The sequence below is a fragment of the Scylla paramamosain genome, chromosome 30, assembly GCF_035594125.1.
Source record: "Scylla paramamosain isolate STU-SP2022 chromosome 30, ASM3559412v1, whole genome shotgun sequence".
Taxonomy (NCBI): Eukaryota; Metazoa; Arthropoda; class Malacostraca; order Decapoda; family Portunidae; genus Scylla; species Scylla paramamosain.
The window spans coordinates 19,380,844-19,405,327 of record NC_087180.1 but is presented as its reverse complement, the minus strand read 5'-3'; the positions used below and the strand labels follow the sequence as shown (position 1 = coordinate 19,405,327).

Sequence of the window (24,484 nt, the reverse complement as noted above, 5' to 3'; positions counted from 1 at the left end):
TCTGTTTTCATCTGTCTTTATTTGTCTGAGTCCTGTTTCTGTTTCATTTTTTTTTTATTTCTGTACCTGTTTTACTGTTCATATCTGTATTTCAGTCTTGTCTTTGTATCTCTCTCTCTCTCTCTCTCTCTCTCTCTCTCTCTCTCTCTCTCTCTCTCTCTCATCTCTCTCTCTCTCTCTCTCTCTCCTCTCTCTCTCTCTCCTCTCTCTCTCCTCTCTCCCTCTCTCCCTCTCTCCTCTCTCTCTCTCTCTCTCTCTCTCTCTCTCTCTCTCTCTCTCTCTCTCTCTCTCTCTCTCTCTCTCTCTCTCTCTCTCCCTCTCTCCCTCTCTCTCTCTCTCTCTCTCTCTCTCTCTCTCTCTCTCTCTCTCTCTCTCTCTCTCTCTCTCTCTCTTGATTCTTTGGACTTCAATGCACACCAGTAATAATGTACTCTTTCTGAGATCAGGAGTTCTAGGCTGGGATAAGGTGCAGGCACTCACCATGAGTTGTGTAGACATTGCATTTGAAGAGAGGTGGTGTTAACGCTGGATAGGTGCATTACATGGCTTACCAAGATTTGCCTGGTCTTGCAAGTTGGTGCACAGTGAGGTTGAGACTTTGAAACCCTCACCCTTCTCTCTTGCCCTCTTCCCATTTTCCTTGTGCTTGTTATGCTGGAGAGATCTTGTTTATATTTCATTGCTTTGTTTTGTCTTTTCTTTGTATGTTAATTTGTTTAATTTTGAATGATATACTTATTGCACTGGAGAGATTATCATTATATAATTTCACTGCTTTGCTTCTGTTAATTTCTTATGACAAAACTCCCCTGTGTCCTTCCTTCTGCCTTTTATTTATTTATTTATTTATTTTATTTTATTTTATTTTATTATTATTTTTGTTTTTGTCTTGTGCTTTACCACTTGCTTTTATTTTACTTTTATGACAATTGCAATCGGAGTAAATTAAAGCAAGTAATGCTATAAGGAAATACTTGGCATTGATATTGTATTGCTGCACTGAAAGCTTAAGGAAAGTAATGAAGTAAAGAGGAAGAATAAGGTCCTGGTAGGAGTGGAGAGTTGGCCCACAGGTACAGCAGGTTGCCAGGTAATAGAGATTCAAGGGTTGTTTCTTAATAAGCTTAAATTAAACATGAGTTCCTTTTAACTTGACACTCGCTGCACAGACTCAGATATTTCGTGCTGCGTAGACAGCAATATTAGGTTTGTTTGTATTTACTTACATGTATTTTTCACAGAATTGAGTCACACTTGTATTGTTGTAATATCTTGTGTCTGTGTGTGTCTGTGTGTGTGTGATGATATGCATGGAAGATGAAAATTATTCATGAAATGAATACCAGAGTGACGGATGTACATTCTACTGTACTTTGATATTCTCCTTGTCTGGTTCTTCGCAATGGTTACTGCTTGAATCAGCTGTTCATATCATGGCCACAGTCTTCTCATTTTCTGCTCTGTGATCAGTAGTGTGTACATTTCCATCACTGGCTGTCTCACTCAAAGACAAAGAAAGTGTTTGCACGCAGGACATGTCACTGATACATTGGTGTTCCTGTACTGCATTAACAGACATTTTCAGTTGAATACAGTGATTATGCTTCAGTACATTCAATTGTTGCTAGTATACAATTGTTAAGCATAAGTACATTCAGTTTTTACTAGTATAACCACGGCATGAATCCCTGTTATCTGGGCTTGCTGTGGTCACAATCAACCCAGTGTGTTTCCCTGATGTACTGTTGTGAGGCGGTCTGCTACTGCCTGGTGGAGTCCTGTTACAGGCTCTGTTAGGGTCATGTGGCATCTGGTATTGCTTGATTCATTGATGGTTTGTTTGCTCAAGGTAAAGGAAGCAAGGTGAGGCAGGAGTCAGGGACCACGGAGGAAGGAGCCCAGTACAAATAAATGTACGATGATAATTATGGTTGAAAAAATTAGGAATGCATTATGATTGTTATATTGTGCAAATTGTTTAAGATATTATTGTTTTGTGTCAGATTTGATCAACCAAAAGTCATTATGTTTGTGTCATGTATGAAAGAATGAGAAATGTGTTTTCAATCATCTTGTGGTGGTAAATTTGTTACTGGTAATGAAATGTTACGGTAACACAGCCATTATTGTCAATCATGAACATTTTGTCGTAAAAGATTTGAGGACAATCATTGGACATTTAACTGGACAAATTCTGGATGCAAGAAATCTTGCCAAACAAGGATTTGAAATTTCTTAAATATGACAATTTATGGAGTGTTGATGGACAGACAGACAGATAGACGTCCTCACTAATAACTTGTGTGTGCATTACATTGACTGGTGTGGTTCCCCTGGTGACGGGTTGGCCTGAGGCATGAAGGACAAACACCAGGGTGACTCAACACTGGTGAGGAGAGTTGTATTTGCTGATGTGCAAAGGTGTAAGGTGCATCACAGTATTATGAATAAATGCTACAAGTAATAGACAGAACCATGCACTCATTTAGCTAGTACATGCATATAGTACATAGTATCCATCATCACCTGTTAAACTTTAGCAAAGAAACCCTGGGAAACAAGGTGGAGTCAGCTGATGGTGATGATGGCTCAGTGAGAAACATCATGAAGTAATAACCAGAAGTATACATAGTTCAAATCCTTGTATTTTAGTAATTCCAGTTTTAGTGACGTGTTATACGCTGGTATGCAGACGGCAGCGTGAACCGTGCCAGGTGTTGACTCTTTAGATTTGTTGTTACTTGGTTACCTCAGCATTGATCACCAAGCAATCCTGTCTTTTATTTGTTTCATGTCTTGTACTCTCTCAGTACAAAATGATTGCTTACTCTAAATGGTGCCATGTTGGAAAAGAATTCTTGCACATTTGAGGCAGTGAATGGGAATATGGAGATCTGTGTTGAAAGTTATTTAAGATTTGAAAGCATGGTGTTGTAGGCTTGCCCTTGCTGGCTCATGGCAGGAGAGGCGGCACTGCCTAGCTGGTGCTGCCTGCCCTTGTTGTTGCAGTGCCATAACTCATTCAATTTCCAGTTTCTGCTGTAACCAAGCTTGTACTGTAGCGATACAAGGCATGGCATCCAGTGTTGACAGACACCCATCAAGCAATATGTTGAAGTGGTTATCAAGTCAGAGGTTTTAGCTTTTAAATACTCCAAGTAGGTCACTTGCCACACTCTTCCTTTACCACACCAAGCATAATGATTAACTTAAGTGCTCTTACCGTGGAATTACAGCATCACACGTTCTGTCAGTTCTTTTAGGTGGTTCCTTTAGCCATCATTACAAGTCCAATAAAACAGACCTCCAATGTTTAATACTTTAGGCTGTGATGTGGTTTGGACTCTGCAGCCACCAGCCAAACATTTGTGCTGCCTAAGGGAATGTTGAAAAGAATTTTGTTGTCGTTGTTTTCTCGCCAAGGATACCTCAAGTGTCCTGCACACACTCTTATACACTTGGCCAAAACATTATGTCGCCCCTCTGTACCAGCCTGGGCAGGTTTAAGGAAATGTGTACTGCTTGTGGCTTTAGGATGATGCTTTGTGGTATGTAATGTGATGAGGGACATACTGCAGTTGTAACAAGATGCATCCAGCAACCACTCAAAAACAACACTATATCACTGCAACACAACCTTGGCGGCTGGCACAGTGGGGTGGAGATAATACTTTGCTGAATAGTCAGGCAGTTGACGATAACAAAAGTCACATCACCTCACTTTCTACCACAAAGCCAGTATTGAGTGACAAAAGACACCCTTCTATGTCATTGGAATACACCAAGGTTTTTGTTCTATGTGGATTCAGAATGAGTGAATGTATTACCAGTATAACAAAAAATTTCATAATGTGAGATAAAAATTACTGTAACACAACCCTCCCTGGACACTCAAGAAGCAGAAAATATAGGGAAAATATATTGGAAGAAAAAGAAAGCCCATATACTGTGACTGTCTCCTCCCTGGACACTCAAGAGGCAAAAAATATAAGTTCTTGTGTATTGTAAGAGAAAGAAAGCCTCATATTATGACCATTCCCTGCCTGATCACTCAGAACAAGAAGAGATGTGACTTGACTTGTTGACGGTCCTGGCTATCAGACTTCCTTAGAGTGTTGCGAGGCCTTCCAGCATCCCTGTAATGTTGTCTTTGCCTTAGGAAGTGACAGAAATACAACGCCAGAGGAGAGGAGGTCTGTACAGCAGCAGCCTCCTTTCCGTGTATTGGTAGGGTCTATTTTTCTGCTTTCTGTGTATTTTTTAAACTGGAGGGGCAGGAAGAAAGTCCATCTGGCCCTCACACGTGACTTCCCTCTGATGTGCATGTTGTAAATATTGTTGGTATTTGAATCTATTCCAGTATCAGGTCCTTTTTATTTCATCTCAACTGGAGTAGATAACTGATGAATAAAAATGATTTTCTCTTGGTATATGCTGCCCTGTTTATTAAATCCTATTCTTAATTTAATGTTAGAAATGTTTACTGTAGTCTTGAAGGATACTGTCAAGATTTCTTTCTCGTCCTGTTGTGTAAGTGCTTTTGTGTTAAGCAAAGAACATATGACTGTTGGATGAAAAAGAAGGGAGTTTGAAGCAAAATACTGAGGGAGTGAGAAGAGGAGGAAGAGGAAGAGAAATTATGAAAGTGGGAGTTTATGAGAGGGAAGAAAGAAATAAGGAATGTGACTGTGAGAGGCAATAGGGGGGGGCGGGGGTGAGAAACATAATGAAATCAGTTTGATCAGCTGACTTAACTAAAACTCATACACACAAATAAATCAATAGATATTGTAAAACAGACTACAGTAGGTGGGATTCATAATAGTACCGATAAGAGAGAGAAAAAAAAAAAAAATAATGAAACCAGTTCTGCGAAGCTCTGATCCTTCTTAGCTAAGTGAATCAAAGAATGATAGCTGCTATGTACCGTCGGCTGTTATGTACCGGCTCCTATGAACCACTGCTTTGGCTTATATGTACCAAACAAGGCTGCTACATACCAGCTACCAAGTAGGGAGATAAAAATTAATATTGTAAGAAAAAAAAAAGTAATAAAAACTACATTAAAATATAAAACACGAAAAAAAATGAAAAAAAAAACTGTATTGTCAACTAATACAATCAATGGAATTCAGCATACACTGATTTAATACAGGCTTAGTCCTCAGCATGATCCCATGAGTTCAGCACAAGTAAAAAATGCATCGTTTCTCTCTCTCTCTCTCTCTCTCAATAGTTACACGGGTTTTCAAGGGTGTTTTTACGGTTCTAGTGACAGATTAACATAATTTCTTCATTACTAACAGGAGAAACTTGCTTTATAAAAGGCTGTCATTGAATACAGTTTTTTTAAGGGTGTTTTTACAGTTCTAGTGACAGATCTACAACATTTCTATATTAATAACAGGAGAAACACCCTTGAAAACCCAGGTAATTATCATTTTAGCTTTGAGAAACAGTCGTGAGGAGAGGAGAGAGAGAGAGAGAGGAGAGAGAGAGAGAGAGAGAGAGAGAGAGAGAGAAGCATTAGTTGAGCCTATCCTGCGCTCGTTCGTGTTTGCTGCGGTGACACGGTACAGCAGTGAGTGAAATTTTACTTCATAATCACGTAGTCATAGTGGATGTGGAGTGGGGAAAGGGAAGTGAGGAAGTGAGAATATTATATGACAGATTATTTGATAACATGTCACCTTTAGTGAGTGTTAGTGTGTGTAATAGTGAGTGTGGTTGAAGGAGCAGTGATACGTGGCGCTGGGGAGGGAGAGCGGGTGGCTGGCTGGCTGGCTACATTGTTTTGGTCAACACTGGTCAGTCTTGCCCCACACGCTGTTTTAAACCAGTGTTTCCGGATTCCCGGCAGCTTTTCCCTGTACCGAGCACCGCCAAGCAGCACCAGAGAGGCAGGAATACGTAAGGTGAGTCCAGCGGTGCCAGTCTCATCTCAGTCAGCCTTCCTGCCTTCACAACATCCTCCTCCTCCCTGTAGTGTCTCGTTTATTTAGGTTTTATTATTCGTCTTTTTTAGGCATGTTTTAAGGTTGTTGACTTATTTTTAGATTTTGTTCACATCTGAGTCTGGAAACTTGGAGATTTAGGCAAATAATGAAAGATTCTTTAATTTGTAAACAAGCTGTCTGCTGAGGTAGAGGCGGGACGTCAGTGTTTTCAGCCATTATTTGCTTCGTCTCTCATTTATTGTAAGCCAAACATGTCATAAGATGGAAGCACATGTCTGGCCTTCATGTTCGCTGGTCAGATAAAATCCACCATTGCCTACTTTTGGTCTCATGAACGAATAATTAAGGCAACATGGGCCGCTGGCTACCCCACTAAGGTCTCAGCCGAGGGCCGCCATGATGGACTGCTGCCTGAGCCAACTTGTTGGGTTCCAATATTTTTTTTAGATTTTTCTGAATGACTTAATTTGGCTTCTATAGTAAGTTTTTATGATTTATAAAAATATTTCGTTGCTTTTGAAGTGCGTTTCATGCCTCAGTTAAGTAAATGTGGTGAATTTGCTGCTGTTTTTCTGCATAAATATAGGACTGTTTACGGTGAAATTTACCCAACCCGGTTTTTTGGCTCTTTTATTTGAGGCTTTAATGAAGGTTTTGTTGCTTCAAAAAATCGTTTATGATATTTAAAGTGTTTTGCGTTTCTGATGAGCTAAGTGTGTGGAATCTAAAATAGCTTTTGATGCCGTTAAAAGTGGCGAAATTGTCATTTTTTGGATTTTTTATTTGAATATCTTAGCTCGTAACTAACTTTGCATTGTTTAGAAAAACAGTTCAGATTTTTTAAAGTTTTTTTTCATTGGTGTAAAGTGAAATGGGTGGACTTTTCAATGATTTTAATGGTGTCAAAGATTCAACACTTTTTCCATATTTCATATTATTATTTCTTTACAACTGCCCAGGCTGGTGATGTTTTGATATTGTGAATATTAGTTAAAGTAATTATCAAGTCAGAATATATAAGGCATTCGAGCCTAGCTTCGTTTTTTCTAGGGGTCAATTTTGAAATGAAATACATTACGTACGTACGTCAGCCAGCGGGGCGCCGGCAGCCCCCGCCTGTGGCCTGTGACGTCATCAAGGGTCCTGGGACTCGCTCGGATACAGTGTCTCCTCGTCAGTATTTACCGTAATTTCCAGTGTTTTCCAGGTGTTTCCAAGCTCAGGTATGTAGGTAGTAGTAGTAGAAGGAGAAAATAGATAAATGGAGGTGGAGGAGGAGGAAGTAGTAAGGAGAAATGGAGGAGAAGGAGGAGGGGGGCATAACAGGTAAATACCAAGAAGACCCATGTTTAGCTTAGTTTTCCTTCCTGCCCTGCTTTTTCTCTGTAATATTTCATGTGTTTTGGGTGTTTTAAGTGTGTTTTGGATGTATTTAGGAATGTTGTGGAGTGTTTTGTGAATGTTTAAGTGTGTTTAGGATGCATATTTGCTATTATATCTGTGTTTTGTGTGAATTTAGGGTGTTTTAAAGTGTGGCTTAGGATGTTTTTAGGTGTATTGTACGTGTATTTAGTCTTGTAAAATGCTTTGAGTATATTGCGGAGTGTTTTGGGGTGGTTTGGGGGCATATTGAGGTGTTGTGAGTTTGTTTTGAGTTTACTTAGGGTGTTTCAAGTGTTTCGGGTGAGTTTGGATGTGTGTGGGGTGTTTTCGGGGATGTGTGTGGGGTCTTTTAGGTGTATTTGAGTTTGTGTGGGGTGTTCTGGGTGCGTTTTAGTGTGGTTTGGGCGTATCCTGTTGTGGGATGTTTTTTTTTTTGGTGTGTTTGAATGAGTTTGGGATGTTTTGGGTGTGTTTTACCTGTTTTGAGTGTTTGGGTGAGTTTTGTGAGTATATCAGGGTGTTTTGAGTGTCTTGGATGTTTTCAGCATGATTTAGATGTGTTTGAGTGAGTTTTATGGATATTTTGAGGTGATGTGGGGTGTTTCGGGCATGTTTTGGATGTATAATATGTGTTTTGTGTGTTTCTGGGTGAGTTTTGTGGGTACATTTGCGTGTTGTGGGGTATTTTGAGTGTGTTTGGATGTTAAGCATGTCTTAGGTGTGATTGGATGAGTTTTGTTATATTTAGGGGTGTTTTGAGTGTGGGTATGGGTGAGTTTTGTTGTATTTAGGGTGCTTTTGTGTGCAGTACCAGAAGGATAACTGAGGGTGCAGGTCCAATGGAGTTTCAAAGAAAATAGAAAGTCCACTGGAGTTTCAAAGCAAATAATGATTAGGTCCATTGGAGTTGCTAAGTTGTCCATTGTTTGGTGCTTAGATAATTTCTTGTAGGCTATCATAGATTCTCTCTCTCTCCTCTCTCTCCTCTCTCTCTCCTCTCTCTCTCTCCTCTCTCTCTCTCATCTCTCTCTCTCTCTCTCCTCTCTCCTCTCTCTCTCTCTCTCTCTCTCTCTCTCTCTCTCCCTTTTCCATAAGTTGTTAATTTATCTGTATTTTGTTTATGATAATAATGGTACATAACTGATGGTTCATAGCAGCCAGGTACATGGCAGCCATGGATGGTACATAGCAGCCAGTGGTACACAGCAGCCAATGGTACGTAGTGGCCTGTTACCGAATCACATACATACAGACGCACAAAAAAAGGATGACTAAATATTACAAGACAGATTGCAACAGATAGGATTTATGACAATACTGAGAATAAAAATAATAAGAAAGATAATGAAATCAGTGGAAATTTTAGGATTCCAGGGGGGGAAATCAACTGAGGGAAATGAAAAAATGACCAGCTGTTGACCGAAAGAAAACAGAAATCTCATATAATGTGGCAGTTGACTTTCCTTGAAGTATTATATACAAATACAAATCAAAATTTATGCCACGGTTGCCTTCAGTAGTGACTATGTGTGATAATTTTGGTAGGAATTCCATAATTTTGTGTTCACTTTGAAGGGAGAAATATGAACAGGTGAACTGGTTGATGGGAGGAAAAAAAAAAAAAAAAATTGGGAACCACAGCTTTAGGAGACATTGATGACTTAATGACAGGACCTTAATGTATAGGATGTATAGGGATAGATGGCATGTGTTTGTGAGCTTGAGATGAGGTTGATGAAGATGGTGAGGTTTGTCTTTGTGTTTGAGATGCGTGGAGGAGGATGCTTAGAAAAGGTTGTAGTATGTGTGCATGTACGTATGTGAGTTTCTTGTCCTATAGAGAGAAGAGATGAGATGAATGAATGAGGATGTGAGAAATGTTGTATGTATGTATGTATGTATGTATGTATATATGTAAGTATCGTTAGAGCACATCTGCCACACTGACATGTCACACACTATAACATGTCACACACTCCATAACATGTCACAGACTCTATAACATGTCACACACACTAACATGCCACACTCTTAACATGTGCTACAGGGGGACGTCAGCATAGTAATGTAGCCAGATGCTGTGCAGTGACTCCTTGCAATGCTCCTGTTACATGTGTAGGAAATTTGAGGTTTCAGTAAATCGTATATTAATTTAAACTATATTTTATTTTCAGCATGATGAGATGGAGGTTTTAACTCCACCACCACCACCCACCACTACTGTGACTTACACCAGCACCGTAGCCACTATCACCTCTTCAACAGCACTTGAACCATCTCCGCCACCAGCACCACAGCCACTTCCTCTACCACCACCACCACCACCAAGAACACATTTGAGGCAGTGAATGGGAATATGGAGATCTGTGTTGAAAGTTATTTAAGATTTGAAAGCATGGTGTTGTAGGCTTGCCCTTGCTGGCTCATGGCAGGAGAGGCGGCACTGCTTAGCTGGTGCTGCCTGCCCTTGTTGTTGCAGTGCCATAACTCATTCAATTTCCAGTTTCTGCTGTAACCAAGCTTGTACTGTAGCGATACAAGGCATGGCATCCAGTGTTGACAGACACCCATCAAGCAATATGTTGAAGTGGTTATCAAGTCAGAGGTTTTAGCTTTTAAATACTCCAAGTAGGTCACTTGCCACACTCTTCCTTTACCACACCAAGCATAATGATTAACTTAAGTGCTCTTACCGTGGAATTACAGCATCACACGTTCTGTCAGTTCTTTTAGGTGGTTCCTTTAGCCATCATTACAAGTCCAATAAAACAGACCTCCAATGTTTAATACTTTAGGCTGTGATGTGGTTTGGACTCTGCAGCCACCAGCCAAACATTTGTGCTGCCTAAGGGAATGTTGAAAAGAATTTTGTTGTCGTTGTTTTCTCGCCAAGGATACCTCAAGTGTCCGGCACACACTCTTATACACTTGGCCAAAACATTATGTCGCCCCTCTGTACCAGCCTGGCAGGTTTAGGGAAATGTGTACTGCTTGTGGCTTTAGGATGATGCTTTGTGGTATGTAATGTGATGAGGGACATACTGCAGTTGTAACAAGATGCATCCAGCAACCACTCAAAAGCAACACTATATCACTGCAACACAACCTTGGCGGCTGGCACAGTGGGGTGGAGATAATACTTTGCTGAATAGTCAGGCAGTTGACGATAACAAAAGTCACATCACCTCACTTTCTACCACAAAGCCAGTATTGAGTGACAAAAGACACCCTTCTATGTCATTGGAATACACCAAGGTTTTTGTTCTATGTGGATTCAGAATGAGTGAATGTATTACCAGTATAACAAAAAATTTCATAATGTGAGATAAAAATTACTGTAACACAACCCTCCCTGGACACTCAAGAAGCAGAAAATATAGGGAAAATATATTGGAAGAAAAAGAAAGCCCATATACTATGACTGTCTCCTCCCTGGACACTCAAGAGGCAAAAAATATAAGTTCTTGTGTATTGTAAGAGAAAGAAAGCCTCATATTATGACCATTCCCTGCCTGATCACTCAGAACAAGAAGAGATGTGACTTGACTTGTTGACGGTCCTGGCTATCAGACTTCCTTAGAGTGTTGTGAGGCCTTCCAGCATCCCTGTAATGTTGTCTTTGCCTTAGGAAGTGACAGAAATACAACGCCAGAGGAGAGGAGGTCTGTACAGCAGCAGCCTCCTTTCCGTGTATTGGTAGGGTCTATTTTTCTGCTTTCTGTGTATTTTTTAAACTGGAGGGGCAGGAAGAAAGTCCATCTGGCCCTCACATGTGACTTCCCTCTGATGTGCATGTTGTAAATATTGTTGGTATTTGAATCTATTCCAGTATCAGGTCCTTTTTATTTCATCTCAACTGGAGTAGATAACTGATGAATAAAAATGATTTTCTCTTGGTATATGCTGCCCTGTTTATTAAATCCTATTCTTAATTTAATGTTAGAAATGTTTACTGTAGTCTTGAAGGATACTGTCAAGATTTCTTTCTCGTCCTGTTGTGTAAGTGCTTTTGTGTTAAGCAAAGAACATATGACTGTTGGATGAAAAAGAAGGGAGTTTGAAGCAAAATACTGAGGGAGTGAGAAGAGGAGGAAGAGGAAGAGAAATTATGAAAGTGGGAGTTTATGAGAGGGAAGAAAGAAATAAGGAATGTGACTGTGAGAGGCAATAGGGGGGGGCGGGGGTGAGAAACATAATGAAATCAGTTTGATCAGCTGACTTAACTAAAACTCATACACACAAATAAATCAATAGATATTGTAAAACAGACTACAGTAGGTGGGATTCATAATAGTACCGATAAGAGAGGAAAAAAAAAAAATAATGAAACCAGTTCTGCGAAGCTCTGATCCTTCTTAGCTAAGTGAATCAAAGAATGATAGCTGCTATGTACCGTCGGCTGTTATGTACCGGCTCCTATGAACCACTGCTTTGGCTTATATGTACCAAACAAGGCTGCTACATACCAGCTACCAAGTAGGGAGATAAAAATTAATATTGTAAGAAAAAAAAAGTAATAAAACTACATTAAAATATAAAACACGAAAAAAATGAAAAAAAAATGTATTGTCAACTAATACAATCAATGGAATTCAGCATACACTGATTTAATACAGGCTTAGTCCTCAGCATGATCCATGAGTTCAGCACAAGTTAAAAAATGCATCGTTTCTCTCTCTCTCTCTCTCTCTCAATAGTTACACGGGTTTTCAAGGGTGTTTTTACGGTTCTAGTGACAGATTAACATAATTTCTTCATTACTAACAGGAGAAACTTGCTTTTAAAAGGCTGTCATTGAATACAGTTTTTTAAGGGTGTTTTTACAGTTCTAGTGACAGATCTACAACATTTCTATATTAATAACAGGAGAAACACCCTTGAAAACCCAGGTAATTATCATTTTAGCTTTGAGAAACAGTCGTGAGGAGAGAGAGAGAGAGAGAGAGAGAAGCATTAGTTGAGCCTATCCTGCGCTCGTTCGTGTTTGCTGCGGTGACACGGTACAGCAGTGAGTGAAATTTTACTTCATAATCACGTAGTCATAGTGGATGTGGAGTGGGGAAAGGGAAGTGAGGAAGTGAGAATATTATATGACAGATTATTTGATAACATGTCACCTTTAGTGAGTGTTAGTGTGTGTAATAGTGAGTGTGGTTGAAGGAGCAGTGATACGTGGCGCTGGGGAGGGAGAGCGGGTGGCTGGCTGGCTGGCTACATTGTTTTGGTCAACACTGGTCAGTCTTGCCCCACACGCTGTTTTAACCAGTGTTTCTGGATTCCCGGCAGCTTTTCCCTGTACCGAGCACCGCCAAGCAGCACCAGAGAGGCAGGAATACGTAAGGTGAGTCCAGCGGTGCCAGTCTCATCTCAGTCAGCCTTCCTGCCTTCACAACATCCTCCTCCTCCCTGTAGTGTCTCGTTTATTTAGGCTTTATTATTCGTCTTTTTTAGGCATGTTTTAAGGTTGTTGACTTATTTTTAGATTTTGTTCACATCTGAGTCTGGAAACTTGGAGATTTAGGCAAATAATGAAAGATTCGTTAATTTGTAAACAAGCTGTCTGCTGAGGTAGAGGCGGGACGTCAGTGTTTTCAGCCATTATTTGCTTCGTCTCTCATTTATTGTAAGCCAAACATGTCATAAGATGGAAGCACATGTCTGGCCTTCATGTTCGCTGGTCAGATAAATCCACCATTGCCTACTTTTGGTCTCATGAACGAATAATTAAGGCAACATGGCCGCTGGCTACCCCACTAAGGTCTCAGCCGAGGGCCGCCATGATGGACTGCTGCCTGAGCCAACTTGTTGGGTTCCAATATTTTTTTAGATTTTTCTGAATGACTTAATTTGGCTTCTATAGTAAGTTTTTATGATTTATAAAAATATTTCGTTGCTTTTGAAGTGCGTTTCATGCCTCAGTTAAGTAAATGTGGTGAATTTGCTGCTGTTTTTCTGCATAAATATAGGACTGTTTACGGTGAAATTTACCCAACCCGGTTTTTTGGCTCTTTTATTTGAGGCTTTAATGAAGGTTTTGTTGCTTCAAAAAATCGTTTATGATATTTAAAGTGTTTTGCGTTTCTGATGAGCTAAGTGTGTGGAATCTAAAATAGCTTTTGATGCCGTTAAAAGTGGCGAAATTGTCATTTTTTGGATTTTTTATTTGAATATCTTAGCTCGTAACTAACTTTGCATTGTTTAGAAAAACAGTTCAGATTTTTTAAAGTTTTTTTTCATTGGTGTAAAGTGAAATGGGTGGACTTTTCAATGATTTTAATGGTGTCAAAGATTCAACACTTTTTCCATATTTCATATTATTATTTCTTTACAACTGCCCAGGCTGGTGATGTTTTGATATTGTGAATATTAGTTAAAGTAATTATCAAGTCAGAATATATAAGGCATTCGAGCCTAGCTTCGTTTTTTCTAGGGGTCAATTTTGAAATGAAATACATTACGTACGTACGTCAGCCAGCGGGGCGCCGGCAGCCCCCGCCTGTGGCCTGTGACGTCATCAAGGGTCCTGGGACTCGCTCGGATACAGTGTCTCCTCGTCAGTATTTACCGTAATTTCCAGTGTTTTCCAGGTGTTTCCAAGCTCAGGTATGTAGGTAGTAGTAGTAGAAGGAGAAAATAGATAAATGGAGGAGGAGGAGGAGGGAGTAGTAAGGAGAAATGGAGGAGAAGGAGGAGGGGGCATAACAGGTAAATACCAAGAAGACCATGTTTAGCTTAGTTTTCCTTCCTGCCCTGCTTTTTCTCTGTAATATTTCATGTGTTTTGGGTGTTTTAAGTGTGTTTTGGATGTATTTAGGAATGTTGTGGAGTGTTTTGTGAATGTTTAAGTGTGTTTAGGATGCATATTTGCTATTATATCTGTGTTTTGTGTGAATTTAGGGTGTTTAAAGTGTGGCTTAGGATGTTTTTAGGTGTATTGTACGTGTATTTAGTCTTGTAAAATGCTTTGAGTATATTGCGGAGTGTTTTGGGTGTGTTTGGGGGCATATTGAGGTGTTGTGAGTTTGTTTTGAGTTTACTTAGGGTGTTTCAAGTGTTTCGGGTGAGTTTGGATGTGTGTGGGGTGTTTTCGGGGATGTGTGTGGGGTCTTTTAGGTGTATTTGAGTTTGTGTGGGGTGTTCTGGGTGCGTTTTAGTGTGGTTTGGGCGTATCCTGTTGTGGGATGTTTTTTTTTGGTGTGTTTGAATGAGTTTGGGATGTTTTGGGTGTGTTTTACCTGTTTTGAGTGTTTGGGTGAGTTTTGTGAGTATATCAGGGTGTTTTGAGTGTCTTGGATGTTTTCAGCATGATTTAGATGTGTTTGAGTGAGTTTTATGGATATTTTGAGGTGATGTGGGGTGTTTCGGGCATGTTTTGGATGTATAATATGTGTTTTGTGTGTTTCTGGGTGAGTTTTGTGGGTACATTTGCGTGTTGTGGGGTATTTTGAGTGTGTTTGGATGTTAAGCATGTCTTAGGTGTGATTGGATGAGTTTTGTTATATTTAGGGGTGTTTTGAGTGTGGTATGGGTGAGTTTTGTTGTATTTAGGGTGCTTTGTGTGCAGTACCAGAAGGATAACTGAGGGTGCAGGTCCAATGGAGTTTCAAAGAAAATAGAAAGTCCACTGGAGTTTCAAAGCAAATAATGATTAGGTCCATTGGAGTTGCTAAGTTGTCCATTGTTTGGTGCTTAGATAATTTCTTGTAGGCTATCATAGATTCTCTCTCTCTCTCTCTCTCTCTCTCTCTCTCTCTCTCTCTCTCTCTCTCTCTCTCTCTCTCTCTCTCTCCCTTTTCCATAAGTTGTTAATTTATCTGTATTTTGTTTATGATAATAATGGTACATAACTGATGGTTCATAGCAGCCAGGTACATGGCAGCCATGGATGGTACATAGCAGCCAGTGGTACACAGCAGCCAATGGTACGTAGTGGCCTGTTACCGAATCACATACATACAGACACACAAAAAAAGGATGACTAAATATTACAAGACAGATTGCAACAGATAGGATTTATGACAATACTGAGAATAAAAATAATAAGAAAGATAATGAAATCAGTGGAAATTTTAGGATTCCAGGGGGGGAAATCAACTGAGGGAAATGAAAAAATGACCAGCTGTTGACCGAAAGAAAACAGAAATCTCATATAATGTGGCAGTTGACTTTCCTTGAAGTATTATATACAAATACAAATCAAAATTTATGCCACGGTTGCCTTCAGTAGTGACTATGTGTGATAATTTTGGTAGGAATTCCATAATTTTGTGTTCACTTTGAAGGGAGAAATATGAACAGGTGAACTGGTTGATGGGAGGAAAAAAAAAAAAAAAATTGGGAACCACAGCTTTAGGAGACATTGATGACTTAATGACAGGACCTTAATGTATAGGATGTATAGGGATAGATGGCATGTGTTTGTGAGCTTGAGATGAGGTTGATGAAGATGGTGAGGTTTGTCTTTGTGTTTGAGATGCGTGGAGGAGGATGCTTAGAAAAGGTTGTAGTATGTGTGCATGTACGTATGTGAGTTTCTTGTCCTATAGAGAGAAGAGATGAGATGAATGAATGAGGATGTTGAGAAATGTTGTATGTATGTATGTATGTATGTATGTATATATGTAAGTATCGTTAGAGCACATCTGCCACACTGACATGTCACACACTATAACATGTCACACACTCCATAACATGTCACAGACTCTATAACATGTCACACACACTAACATGCCACACTCTTAACATGTGCTACAGGGGACGTCAGCATAGTAATGTAGCCAGATGCTGTGCAGTGACTCCTTGCAATGCTCCTGTTACATGTGTAGGAAATTTGAGGTTTCAGTAAATCGTATATTAATTAAACTATATTTTATTTTCAGCATGATGAGATGGAGGTTTTAACTCCACCACCACCACCACCACTACTGTGACTTACACCAGCACCGTAGCCACTATCACCTCTTCAACAGCACTTGAACCATCTCCGCCACCAGCACCACAGCCACTTCCTCTACCACCACCACCACCACCACCACCACCACCACCAAGAACACGTGCTCCACCACACTTTCACAGCCACGTGATCCTGTTGTGGCACCTTTCAGTCAATCAGCCAATTAGTTATTGTACTTTCAATCCATTAATGAGTCAATGTTTCAGTGTGTAACTCAATGACAGTAATATGTCAGAAAGCATTAAGATGTGTGTATGTTTAGTGGTTATTGTTCATCTAACTCTTGGTAAGTTCCTCATTGTTTCTTCTCTTGTCATTCATTGTACTTTCACTTTGCATTGCCACACTTAAAAATCAATATTTGAGAAATGTAATTTATAACATTAAACTACCCAAGTTGTCTGGTTAAGGTTTGGTTAACAAAAACTCTTTTATATTTCTGGACAGTCATGTGTCAATGCATTGTTGAAAATACTTTTCAGCATCCCATTGTAGGTGAAAAGCAGTGAAAAGAGGCAGTGTGAGTAGACTGAGAAACCCTTCCCTTTTTTCTTTATTCCCTAGATGAGACAAGATGTAATATCTTGTCTGGGTCAACTCTTAAGGGAGATCTTAGCCTGGTATATAGATAGTTAAATATAACTGCCATGTGACAGTGGCCATATAACATTAAAAATACCTACTAATGTGCACTGAATGGCTTTAGAGTAGCATCCTACTGTATATTGATAAACTATATACAATAAAATAATCCCCAATGTTGTTTACAATTAAGTGAACAGGAATGTTGAAAATACTTAATGACGTGCATAGAATGGGATTAAATTGATGTACTACTGTATATTGATGGACGAGATTAAGTTCAAAATAGAGTCCCCAATATTGTTTGCTATTAAGTAGGCAGAGCAGTGCAGTATATGTATGATAACTGGCCTTTTCTTTTTCAGGCTGCTTGCTGTTGAGGAGAGGCCAACATCACGAATCCAGAGGTGCTGTCAATCCTTGCTGCTGCTACTGCTTCTGTTCCTGCTGCATCAGACCCTCAGGGAGTTACTTCCTTTCCTTTCCTCCCCGTAGAATGTGTGTGCTGTATAATGAGAGAAGTGTGTGTAAGAGTATATAATTTGGTGGGGAGAACTCAGAATGAAGTAGTAGAAGTTTATTTCTTTCTAATTTTTCAACTTCATCCTTCAAAGAGTGATCAGATTAGAAAATGGAGTAGCAGCTTATGTACATCTCTGACTTAACTTTCCAGTGATCAAAGATGCACGTATGTTGTTACACCACCACTCTGACCATTCACTCAGGAAAGGATAAAAGTTGAAATGTTAGAGAAATAAAGTGCTGCTGATTTATTCCATGACTTCTCACCAGATTCTAGAATAGATAATGCATGTTGGCTGGGTGGGGGGTTGGGAAGGGGATGGGGGAGGGGGGAAACGTAGAGGGGAGTAGTCCAGTAGAGGGTAGTGTAGTGGGTAGTGGGCTCTTCCCTCGCACACCTTGCTCTCTCCTATCTTCCTTCCTGCACCGCCACCCCACCCAGTGGTGTGTGTGTGTGTGTGAGTGATTCATCCACAGCCTTGAGGGTCTCGTGGTGGACACGTGACCATTCAAGGCTGTGGCTGAACACACACAGAATGCAGTGCGTGTGTTTGTTATAGTTACTCCTCCTTTCTCTCACCCATTACATCTCTGCACTTAATGTTTTCTTTAGACTCTCCACAGATTGCGTGGTGGTTCCTGTCCTGGTGAAGCAAAGCCCCAGGAGATATTATTGAAGGTAAGTTGGTAGGACATCAAGAATGCCACCATCTTTATGCTTTCTGATGTATTATGTATTGAATAAACGAATGTGTATGTTGTACTTTATAAATAAACATGTTGAATTGTTACTTGTGTTTATTTTAAACCTGTGTGGTTGTGAAATAGTAAACATGATATAGATTTTTTTATTTTTTTTATTAGGAACAATGCCAGTCGGTCAGTCAGCCAGTCTCTCTCTCTCTCTCTCTCTCTCTCTCTCTCTCTCTCTCTCTCTCTCTCTCTCACACACACACAGACACACGCGTCACCTAGAGGTGACAAGCAGCGTTGTGACACCAGTCTCAAGCTGGTCTTGCGTGGTGCGCGCTGAGATTTGCTCTGGGCAGACAGAAGGTAGGCAACATGATTCAGTACGTCCGTCTCTGCTGGCTCTCAGTCCCTCCTATCGCTCCTGTGTGTGGCTTGGCAGATGTTCACCTCGGACACTAAGCAGAGTTCCTTCAGTCAGGGGAGTTTTGTAGTTGTGGATTAGATGCGTTCAACTCAAACACCAGGCAAAGTTTCGAAACTCGGGGGAGTCTTGTGGAGTGGAAGCGTGAGTCCCTTTGACGAACCCAACACGAGCTCCTTCATCGCTCTGTGGGAGAAAAATACGAAGTCGGTAGCTGCACTTGTGGTAAGATCGCGTGGTTACACGTAAAAAAAACAAAACAGTTATTACAAAGTAGGATAAATTTATAGTTTAAGCCAATGTCCCCAATCTCTACCCACGGACCACGGCGTTATTATTAATATCCGACAAGTAGTGTAATCATTAGAAATGATGTGAATAGTGAGAAGAACAAAATGAGGTAGGTTATTACCACGTAGTGTGTAATGGCTTAAACTATAATAAAACCCTAACCTAACAACTGAAGTTCAGGCAACAATACACCATTTATGTTTACCTGTGGACTTAGAAAAAGTTGAGAGCGCTGTGCATTCCCAGGCCTATTGTGGCGTTATTATTAATTTCCGACAAGTAGTGAAATCATTAGAAATGATATGAATAGTGAGAACAAAATGAGGTAGGTTATTACCACGTAGTGTGTAATGGCTTAAACTATAATAAAACCCAAAGTAGCAAAGTAGTTGCGCCGAGATCACGTAGTCTCATTGCCAGGTAGCAGCTGCGAAACTATACACTATAAACTGAACAGAAACCAATCGATTTTCAAATTGATTACGAGACGCAAGGAAGCAAAAAAGGGAAGTATGAGGAACATCCAGGCTGAAATAAACCTGAGAACATATTAACGCTTCTCTGACAAAATTCAGCATCCTACGTATCCCTGACAGAACATGGCAATGTTACGCATCCCTGTCAGTACGTAACATGCTGCGTATCCCTGACAGAACGTAACATATGCTAGATATCCCTGACAGAACGCAACATGCTACGTATCCCTGACAAAACTTAACATCCTATTAAATTTTATCCTTGACAAAATTTTACATCATACGTATCACTGACAGAACGCAACATCCTACGCATCTCTTTCTTACATATCCGTTGTTTTAACGAATAATAAAGCACAACAGCATTTTTACGGTCTATGTAACATCTGAGGGAATCATTTCTCCCACGATCTGGCCTACGCGTGGCAGTCCCTCTACGAAACTTATATTTCCTCTTGTCATCCTTGTCCATGTACTTATCTAATCTTTTAAAGCTCCCTAATGATTCACATTAACAACTTGATCAATGAGTTTATTCCATTCATCTACCACTCTGTTTAAGGACGAGGTGATGCAATGCTGTGGCGCAACGAATGAGGCGTAGCAACACGGATCAACTCGAGACGCATAAACATCACCACCGCAGCCCTCATCCTCATACCTTGCCCATGAGACTCAAGAGCTGCTGCACATCTATGAGTCAGTGCGCACCGCCACCAACACTGACTCAGCAACTTCGGCTGCTGCAGGTGAGTGCTGATGCTGGTGGTGCTGGTACTGTTAGTAGTGGTGGCAGTGAAGGTGCTGGTGTTGTGGTGGTAGTGTTACAAGTAAATAAGGAAATAAGTAAAGAATATTTGTGTATAAGTAAGTTCAGACTGAATTTTGTCACTCACCAACCAATCAACAAGAGAAAGACAGTAGTACAGTTATGTTTCATTTTCTTTATCATCAGTGCTCCCATTAATCTTTTATACATCTGCCTGTAGTGGTGCAGGTGGTGGCTGTTCTGACCACTATTGCTTCTGTCCCCAGCCTTGATGAGTTCACTGTCCACCGATGGCTACCAGATTGTGGTGGGCGGCAGTCAGTCCAAGCTGGTGCCAGACATGACCATCGCCAACATTCAGGTGAGCAGTGACCTGGCCTGTCCACTGTTTGTACTGTCATGGTGTTGTAATGGACTGTTTTAGTATTGTACCCTGTCATCAGGGCCATTTAGGAAGTTTCATTTGTATCTTGTTCAGTTTAGTCAGTTATAAGAAAGAAGATGGATCTGTAATGGGTTTGCTGTAAGGCCTTGATGTGAAGAGACCTGGATATGCTGTGATCCCCATGCAGTTTGGTCAGTAGGGATCTGTTCTCTTCCCTCTTAGTTCTTAAAGCTAGGGCGTGGTTTTAATTCATTCTTGTGGAAATGTTTGTTGGCATCTGTGTTACTGTATGAGTGTTTGTGGGGCTGTGGTATATAGATAGATATTGATAGAAAATTTGTTCTCACATTTTGTTTATTTTTCAGGGAAAATTGAGTGGTTATGGTGTGGAGGAACAGCTGCCAACAATAGCAATAGTGGCGCACTATGATGCCTTTGGAGCAGCACCGGTAAGGCCACACACACCTCATGCTGGTGGTGTGTGTACATAGGCATCATCATACAGCACTCTCACTTTGTAAGATGACACATTAGTGGCAATACTGTACCACCCTGTATGATTTATTTCAAAGCTGTAATGTTTTGTATTTTCATTGTAAGGATAGCTGCTTAAACTATGTCCAGATTTTGTTATTGCTTGGGGACAGAGATGATGCATAAGTGGCAATACTTTTCTATTGGGAAAACTCTAACCTAGTATAAGCCTGAGTGATGAAAGTGCAAAACAGTGTGTGTGTGTGTGTGTGTGTGTGTGTGTGTGTGTGTGTGTGTGTGTGTGTGTGTCAGAGTTCTTTTCACCAGAGTATTAACACTTCTGTGCTAAGATTTATGTTTTTCATTAATTTGTCACACCAGGTTAGAGTTTTTTCAATAGCACCTTCACCTTTAGCACAGCCAGTCATAAGTGTGTTGTCTCACACAGGAGTTGGCGTGGGGTGCAGACAGCAATGGGTCAGGTGTGGTGGTGCTGCTGGAGCTCGCACGCATCCTGTCACGCCTCTATGCCTCACCACGCACTCACCCTCACCTCAACCTGGCCTTCCTCCTCTCTGGGGGAGGCTACATCAACTACCAGGTTTGAGCCATAACATGAATACATTGTTATGATTAAACATGGAAAGTGAGGAAAAGGATCTGAAATTTTGTTTGATTTTTTATAGCATCTCCCATTGCCTTTCATGAGAGAGATTTCTTCATAATTTTCATGATTAGATATGGAGAAGGATCAGAAATTTTATATTATTTTTCATAGCTTCTTCAGTGCCTTTCATGAGAAAGAGATTTCTTCATAATTTTTCATACTTTGCTCTTTTCTTTCACCACAGTTTGCATATACCAGTGTTGTTTCTCCCACAGGGGTCCAAAAGGTTCCTGGAGGACCACCTGGATGCCTCAGACTCACCACTGCTCTCAGAGACATACTACACCCTGTGCCTGGACACCCTGGGCAGTGGTGACGCCCTCAGGCTGCACGTGTCCAAGCGGCCCAAGGAGACTTCCCCGGGGCACAGTTTCTACCAGGTGGGGGAGGCACTCTGGCACACTGGTGCACACTCATTCTCCTGTAAGAATAGCACTTGAGTCAGTATGTTTTCATCAGGCTCTGGAGGAAGAAGGGAGCAAGGTCTCAGTGTGCCATGACTCTCATAATGAACCCTTGGCCATTCTCTCATAACCAAACATGCATTAGAATAAAACTACTGTAAGAATGGCACTTTAGTCAGTGTGTCCTCACCTGGCTCTGGAGGAGGGAGTGAGTTCAGTGTGCCATGGCTCTCATACTGAAAGGAGCAAGGATTTAGTCTGCTATAGCTCTCATACTGAACCATTAGCTATTCTTTTCCACCCAAGCATGCATTGGAATAAAACTATTTACTGTAAGAACTTTAGTCAGTGTTTGCCCATCAGGCCCTGGAGGAGGAGGGCAGCAAGGCGGGCCTAGTGGTGGAGATGGTGCACCGCAAGATCAACCTTCAGGAGGATACACAGGCCTGGGAACATGAGAAGTACAGCATGAGGAGACTGCCAGCCTTCACTCTCTCCAGGCTGCAGGTATGTGTTGACTCCCCTCTGCTTCTTCCCTTGCTCTTGTATTGTAGGAACTCTCATACTTGTGTTTTGTTTATGGTGGATTGTGATGTGTTTCTGCTATCCAGTGAGGTGATTGTACTGCAGGAACTCTCATATTTGTGATTTTTCGGGGAAGAGTTTTGTGGTAAAATTGTGATGTGTTTGTACTTTGTATTAATTGTAAAAAAAACAAACACAGGGAATATGTGAAAATTTTATGTGTGAATAAGAGTTAAGGTTGTGTTGATGTGTTCAGGGACCCAAGACTGGAGAGCGCGGCAGCATCCTGGACACACGGGACACCATTGACGTGGCGGCGCTGACCAGGAACACTGAGGTAGTCGCCTCAGCGCTGCTGAGGCACATCTACAACACCTCTGTGGATGGCATCTTTGACAATGGCCTGGTGAGTCATGCTGGAAGATAGATAGGCAAATAGACAAGAGAGTCACTCTTGTCCACTTTACCCTGCAAAACACCTTGTACATTTTTTTATCCTCTTATTTATGTCTTTCATGATTGCATCATATTGTTAACAACTCAAGACTGGTTCACTTCCTTTCATCCAGACACTACCAGCTTTTCACTCAACAAGCATCCAGGACTTGACATGCTTGCTTCCTTTTATCCAGATACTATCTAGCTTTCACTCAACAAGCATCCAGGACTTGACATGCTTGCTTCCTCTTATCCAGATACTATCTAGCTTTCACTCAACAAGCATCCAGGACTTGACAGGCTTGCTTCCCTTCATCCAGACACTATCTAGCTTTCACTCAACAAGTTCTGTGCTTTCAGGCTGTGTCTGAGAAGAGCATCCTGTCGTGGCTGGATCTTATCACCTCACAGCCCCGCTCCCCTCAGTTGCTTTCTGGCAAGAACAGTCCCCTGGTCACCACCCTCCACCAGATACTCAGCAGGTCAGTGCACCAGTAGTCTTGGGCAGAGGTCTTGTCACTCTATCACCAGGCAACATTTACCAAACCTTTAAACAAACCTTATTCTTAGTGTTAAGGTCCCCAGTCTTTTATACATTATGATCTATGTTCTGTGGCCATGACCTCACTTTGTTCACACCTGACCTTTATTTGTCTGAGTCCTGTTTCTGTTTCATTTTTTTTTATTTCTGTACCTGTTTTACTGTTCATATCTGTATTCAGTCTTGTCTTTGTATATCTCTCTCTCTCTCTCTCTCTCTCTCTCTCTCTCTCTCTCTCTCTCTCTCTCTCTCTCTCTCTCTCTCTCTCTCTCTCTCTCTCTCTCTCTCTCTCTCTCTCTCTCTCTCTCTCTCTCCCTCTCTCCCTCTCTCTCCCTCTCTCCCTCTCTCTCTCTCTCTCTCTCTCTCTCTCTCTCTCTCTCTCTCTCTCTCTTGATTCTTTGGACTTCAATGCACACCAGTAATAATGTACTCTTTCTGAGATCAGGAGTTCTAGGCTGGGATAAGGTGCAGGCACTCACCATGAGTTGTGTAGACATTGCATTTGAAGAGAGGTGGTGTTAACGCTGGATAGGTGCATTACATGGCTTACCAAGATTTGCCTGGTCTTGCAAGTTGGTGCACAGTGAGGTTGAGACTTTGAAACCCTCACCCTTCTCTCTTGCCCTCTTCCCATTTTCCTTGTGCTTGTTATAGAACACATTTGAGGCAGTGAATGGGAATATGGAGATCTGTGTTGAAAGTTATTTAAGATTTGAAAGCATGGTGTTGTAGGCTTGCCCTTGCTGGCTCATGGCAGGAGAGGCGGCACTGCCTAGCTGGTGCTGCCTGCCCTTGTTGTTGCAGTGCCATAACTCATTCAATTTCCAGTTTCTGCTGTAACCAAGCTTGTACTGTAGCGATACAAGGCATGGCATCCAGTGTTGACAGACACCCATCAAGCAATATGTTGAAGTGGTTATCAAGTCAGAGGTTTTAGCTTTTAAATACTCCAAGTAGGTCACTTGCCACACTCTTCCTTTACCACACCAAGCATAATGATTAA

At 41.0% G+C, this 24,484-nt stretch overlaps 1 protein-coding gene and 2 long non-coding RNA genes across 3 annotated transcripts; all 3 read left to right on the top strand.

The window, feature by feature from the left end:
* Window positions 1–5,587: 5,587 nt before the first annotated feature.
* On the top strand, window positions 5,588–11,239 carry LOC135115988 (uncharacterized). Its single transcript, XR_010276121.1, has 2 exons — window positions 5,588–5,915; window positions 9,515–11,239. It is a non-coding gene; the product is annotated as an uncharacterized LOC135115988 (long non-coding RNA).
* A 1,115-nt stretch (window positions 11,240–12,354) lies between these two features.
* LOC135115992 (uncharacterized) lies at window positions 12,355–16,380 on the top strand. Its single transcript, XR_010276124.1, has 2 exons — window positions 12,355–12,681; window positions 16,220–16,380. It is a non-coding gene; the product is annotated as an uncharacterized LOC135115992 (long non-coding RNA).
* Window positions 16,381–20,058: 3,678 nt separating this feature from the next.
* Window positions 20,059–23,764, top strand: LOC135115991 (BOS complex subunit NCLN-like). Its single transcript, XM_064033196.1, has 8 exons — window positions 20,059–20,145; window positions 20,314–20,408; window positions 20,798–20,881; window positions 21,355–21,507; window positions 21,789–21,953; window positions 22,341–22,484; window positions 22,759–22,908; window positions 23,301–23,764. Exons 2-8 carry the CDS (start codon window positions 20,319–20,321, stop codon window positions 23,436–23,438), a joined length of 924 nt encoding a protein of 307 aa, XP_063889266.1. The 5' UTR covers window positions 20,059–20,145; window positions 20,314–20,318; the 3' UTR covers window positions 23,439–23,764.
* Window positions 23,765–24,484: the final 720 nt, after the last annotated feature.

Bases quoted from the DNA above. Each gene is read 5' to 3' on its own strand.
- LOC135115991 (XM_064033196.1), top strand. From the start codon at position 20,319: ATGAGTTCACTGTCCACCGATGGCTACCAGATTGTGGTGGGCGGCAGT. The intron at 22,485-22,758 runs GTATGTGTTGAC...TGATGTGTTCAG, and splicing joins TCACTCTCTCCAGGCTGCAG to GGACCCAAGACTGGAGAGCG. The intron at 22,909-23,300 runs GTGAGTCATGCT...CTGTGCTTTCAG, and splicing joins GCATCTTTGACAATGGCCTG to GCTGTGTCTGAGAAGAGCAT.